The following is a 5,212-nucleotide window of genomic DNA, read 5'->3' as shown; positions in this document are numbered from 1 at the left end:
TTTGAGTGTCCAATAGTGTTTGATTGTATTCACAAAAATTTTTAGGTATAAAAACCATAAAGGAACTGACCTTTTTGCTTATTATTTAGATAATAAAGTACTTCCATTTTAGAACTATTAGGTCATGAGCAAAATGGATGGAGCAAAGAGATCTGTGCTAAGACTGTGAAAGATGGCAAAATAGTGTGAACTGCTGAGAGCCAAAGGGGAGAGAAGCCAATCTGAAACAATCAGGAACTATCAGGTGTGTAGCAGGAGGTATGAGTATCTTACCCATATCCCCATGCCCACAACACAGAGTAGAACTTTTATTTGGGTTTCCAGGTGATTTCTCCTGCCCATTCATTAGTCTGGCCCTGAACAGGATGAGTTCATAGTTTATCATCCTTTATTTATTTTATTATTTTAAAAAATATATTTTTATTGATTTCAGAGGAAGGGAGAGGGAGAGAGAGAAATACCATTGATGAGAGAGAATCATTGATTGGCTGCCTCCTGCACGCCCCCTACTAGGGATTGAGCCTACAACCCTGGGCATGTGCCCTTGGCCGGAATCGAGCCCAGGACCCTTTGGTCTGCAGGCTGATGCTCTATCTACTGAGCCAAACCAGCTAGGGCTTGTTTATCGTCCTTTAAATTGCACTGATCCTGCCTCCAAAGAAAGGAGGCCTGGACCAGTTTCCATGAGAATGATGTTGTCTTCCTCCTCCTGAAAGTGAGCTTTACATTACGTGGAAAAGAGCCTGAAATTGTTCACTGAGGCGCAACTGGAATCCTTGAGTGTCCTTTTCATGTGGAAACAGTACTCAGAAAAGTTTGTACCTTTTCCTGAAAATTTGGGGATTGCAGGAGTTGACCTAAACTAGTGATAGCTAACCTTTTGAGCTCCGCGTATCAGCATTTTGAAAAACCCTAACTTAACTCTGGTGCTGTGTCACATATAGAAATTTTTTTATCTTTGCAACCATAGTAAAACAAAGACTTACATTTTTGATATTTATTTTATATATTTACATGCCATTTAACAAAGAAAAATCAACCAAAAAAATGAGTTCGCGTGTCATAGGTTCGCCATCATTGACCTAAAGACTTGAGGTTTTACCCTAGCTTGTTTGACTCAGTAGATAAAATGTCTGCCCTTGGAGTGAAGGGTCCCAGGTTTAATACCGGTCAAGGGCTGGTACTTCATATCTTGGTTGCAGGCTCAATCCCCAGCCCTGGTTGGGGTGTGTATGGGAGGCAACCAATCGATGTGTCTTTCTCTCTCTGTCTCTTCCTCTCCCTTCCACTGTCTCTAAAAATCAATGGAAAAATATCCTTGGGTGAGGAATAACAAAAAAGTAAAGTTAAAAAAAGGCTTGAGGTTTCTAAATATTGTTGGTGCAATTAGCCGAGGGAATAAGATGGGTCTCCAGCTGAGCTATGTGTTGTGTGGCTCAGTGTGTCCCTTCCCGAGGGTCCCATTCTGCAATCAAAGCCTGGCACCACTCATCCCACCATTTCCCAATGTAAGATATGTCCATCTGATCCAGATCCTGTAATTGGTGTTTTTTGTGGTCAGGATGAGGCTGAGAATAGTCCTTCAACTGTAGTGTTCCTGTGGTAGTCTGTTCTTCATGATTCTGGCAATTTTCTTGGTTTTGGAGCCAGAAAGGATTGTGAGCATTGGAGAGGCCCCCTCCTGGAGTCAGCAGTATTGGCAGGTAGTTTATAAGTGTCCACGTAGAGGGAGAGTTCTCTCCTCCCTGCCCAGCCTGCATGGGCTGCACCATCATGACAATTGGTCCTTGGGTCACAGAAGGGACAGAGGACACATGGGATGGGAGTAGAGCAGGTAGAGATGTTTGGTTATTGCTGAAAACATTGGAGGAAGGAAAATGAGACCCGCATGAGAGCATGGGCAGGTTGATTTGGTGCTGCTGAAGTATCAGATCTCGTGTCCCATTTGGGCCCTCTACCAAGGAATTCACAGGCTTACTTCTGCTCTGCCCTGGGTGAGGAGATCTTTGGTTCTGAAACCGCATGTATGGAAGGAGAAGGGGAGACATGGACAAAAGTTAAGCAATTCTGGCATCACTTCTCAAACTGTGTAAAGCAAAGGCAATATTAACATAGGCCCTAATATCAGGATGAATATATATATATACTAGAGGCCCGGTGCACAAAAATTTGCACTTGGGGGTAGGGGGTCCCTCAGCCAGGCCTGTACCCTTTCGCAGTCTGGGACCCCTCGGGGGTGACCACTTGCTGGCTTAGGCCTGCTCCCCAGGGGATTGGGCCTAAGATGGCAATCAGACATCCCTCTGCCAGCCCGGCAGCCCTCGGGGGATGTCCACTTGCCAGTGGGGAGCAGACCTAAGCTGCAGTCAGACATCCTTAGCGCTGCTGAGGAGGCAGGAGAGGCTCCTACCACCACTGCTGTACTGGCAGCCGTCAGCCTGGCTTGTGGCTGAGCAGAGCTCCCCCCTGTGAGAGTGCACTGACCACCAGAGGGCAGCTCCTACATTGAGCATCTGCCCCCTGGTGGTGTGTGTGTGTCATAGTGAACAGACATTCCCAGTCTTTCTGCTGTTAGGGTCAGTTTGCATATTACCCTTTTACTATATAGGATTGAGGACTGGTGCATGGGAGGGGGCCGGCTGGTTTGCCCTGAAGGGTGTCCAGGATCAGGGTGGGGGTCCCACTTGGGTGCCTGGCCAGCCTGGATGACGGGCTGATGGCTGTTTGCAGCTGTTCACACCCCCTTCAGGGTGCGGGTCCCCACTGGGGTGCCTGGCCAGTCTGGGTGAGGGGCTGAGGGCCGTTTTCAGGCTGGCGGGTGACTGAATCCCCTAGCCTCTTTTTTTATTTCTCCTGGGATTTATTTACTTTCTATAGCTGTCACTGGAGCTGAGAGCCGGCTCCAGCTCTGAGGCTGTTGCCGGCTGAAAGCAGGTATCTGGGTTTGTTTAGATTCTATAATTGAAACTCTGTTGCCATCACTGGCGCTCTAAACTCTGAGCCCGCTGCCCACTGAAAGCAGGTATCTGGAGCTTGTTTAGCTTCTACAATTGCAACATTGTTGCATCCGGAGCTCAGAGCTGGGCCGCGCATGTGGGGAACCTTGGCTTCCTCCACCACTGGAGCAAGCAAGCCTCATGTTCACTTCAGCTGCCTGGCTGCTGGCCGCCATCTTGGCTGACAGTTAATTTGCATATCTTGCTGATTAGCCAATGGGAAGGGTAGCGAGTTACGATTAATTACCATGTTTCTCTATTATTAGATAGGATATATCTAATTTCCTATTCACACACACACACACACATACGTGAAATGTGTTCAGTATGTGTGTGTGTATGCATATGCATGTGTATATACACAAACACACATAAATTAAGGTCATAGCATACTCAGCAACAGATGAATTGAAACTGGCTGAAAAGGCATATGCTCTAGAATCTTCCCTTTAATTACAACATTTTCCCACATTTTTGTTGATCTTATTTTTAAAAATTATTTGAAACATATTTTTATTGGTTTCAGACAGGAAGGAAGAGGGAGAGAAACACTAATGATAAGAGAGAATCATTGATCAGCTGCCTCTTGCACTCCCCACACTGGAGATTGAGCCTGCATCCCGGGCATGTGCCCTGACTGGGAATTGAACTGTGACCTTCTGGTTTTTGGTTGATGCTCAACCACTGAGCCACGTCAGCCAGATTGCCGGTGATTTTAAATGGACACACCACCGACAATATGCTGCAAAAATGCTTCCTTTTGTAGGAATCTGACTTACAATGCCAGGTCTTTACCATCCATTATCTTTGTCCCTTGATGACTGATAACTCAAGATAGGGCAACCCTTTTCCAGCAGTCTTTGAGGGGCAATATCATAGGAGGTATTTAGTGCCACAGACATAGAACTTACTTGAATTCTTGATTCCTGAATGCCTGTTTGTTCAGCCAACATTTTCCCGGTTGCAGTATTAGGTAATTGGTTTCTGTCAAAGCCTTGAACTAGGATGTTTGATTGAGAACTTGTGATGGATGTCTGACCTTTTCTGGCAGCTTCTAGGACAGTTTTCACATTTGATCTGGAAACTCAAGTTTGAGAAGACCATGTTGACTATACTTACTCTCTCTGAATTCCCCTGAGGTGACACCAGGCTTAGAGGAGCAGGGCCAAAAGGCCCATAGATTTGCTTGCTGAGAACTTGCCTGTCCCAGCCAACTGCCGGACCATGCTTATATTTCTGACTCTAGGGTTCCTAGAACAAGCTGTAACTAGGTCCTAAGATAAGGACATTTTGTGGAGAATTTGAACACAACATGCGGAATTGTTTTTGCTCTCAATGGGACCCACTGAAGAAATTCCTTTGGATCTCTGGATTCTTACCTTGAGTCCAAGGCTGATGCTGGTGTTGCTCCTGAGTGTGGTCTTTTCCTGAGGACGGTTCAATTCCCAATGTTCTCAGTTTTGCTCTGTGGTTTTTAAACCAAGTCTAAGTAGGAAAAGACATGAAATTCATGTAACCCAATCCATGTCACTGCAAATATCAATGCAGTTAAAATGATTTGATCAACTGCCATTGGGATAATAATCATAAGAAGAAGGTGATGTATTATCCTAGGAATGATGTAACTATTAGCATACAATTCAGGCAGCACACAATCTCAACTCAAATTAACATTTCCTTTATGGTCATCCTCATAGTATCCAAAGTAGATCTCCCTGATTTAAAAGACACTGTTAGTTCTCTCAAAGGAGATCAGTATTTCTCTCCCCCGATCTCTTGCTCTTACAGCAGGTCTTCAATGTTTAAATGTCTTCTTGGCCCCCATCATCTCTTCATAAGAAATACTCAATACATATGGATGTGATCTTAGAAAATAATTTAACTGGGGAATAGAATTAGCTATAGTTAAGAGCTGGACTAACACATGTCCACATTTCCTCTTACTTATTTTATCCCATACTCAGCAATAGGTAAGGAGACTCCTAGAGACTCTGTTCACCTCACTGTGAAACTACTGTCACTAACATAAAAAGTGACCTCTTGCCCAGCTGGTATGGCTCCATGGTTGAGCATCAACCCATGAACCAAGAAGTCGCTCATCAGGCCACATGCCCAGGTTGCAGGCTCAATCCCCAATAGGGGAAGTGCAGGGGACAGATAATGGATCATGTCTCTATCAACCCTTCCCCCTTTTTCTCTTTCTAAAATCAATAAAA

At 45.0% G+C, this 5,212-nt stretch overlaps 1 protein-coding gene across 1 annotated transcript; it reads right to left on the bottom strand.

The window, feature by feature from the left end:
• Window positions 1–1,368: 1,368 nt before the first annotated feature.
• DUXB (double homeobox B) lies at window positions 1,369–2,106 on the bottom strand. Its single transcript, XM_036346944.1, has one exon. The coding sequence runs from the start codon at window positions 2,046–2,048 to the stop codon at window positions 1,437–1,439; it is 612 nt and encodes a 203-aa protein (XP_036202837.1). The 5' UTR covers window positions 2,049–2,106; the 3' UTR covers window positions 1,369–1,436.
• Window positions 2,107–5,212: the final 3,106 nt, after the last annotated feature.

This window comes from Myotis myotis, unplaced genomic scaffold (assembly GCF_014108235.1).
Source record: "Myotis myotis isolate mMyoMyo1 unplaced genomic scaffold, mMyoMyo1.p scaffold_m19_p_19, whole genome shotgun sequence".
In the NCBI taxonomy this organism is placed as follows: domain Eukaryota; kingdom Metazoa; phylum Chordata; class Mammalia; order Chiroptera; family Vespertilionidae; genus Myotis; species Myotis myotis.
Note: the sequence above shows the minus strand (reverse complement) of the source record. Positions and strands in the feature narration are given on the sequence as shown.

What these genes read in the sequence shown, in the direction of transcription:
- DUXB (XM_036346944.1), bottom strand. Translation starts at nt 2,048, where the DNA reads ATGTCTCCCCTTCTCCTTCCATACATGCGGTTTCAGAACCAAAGATCT.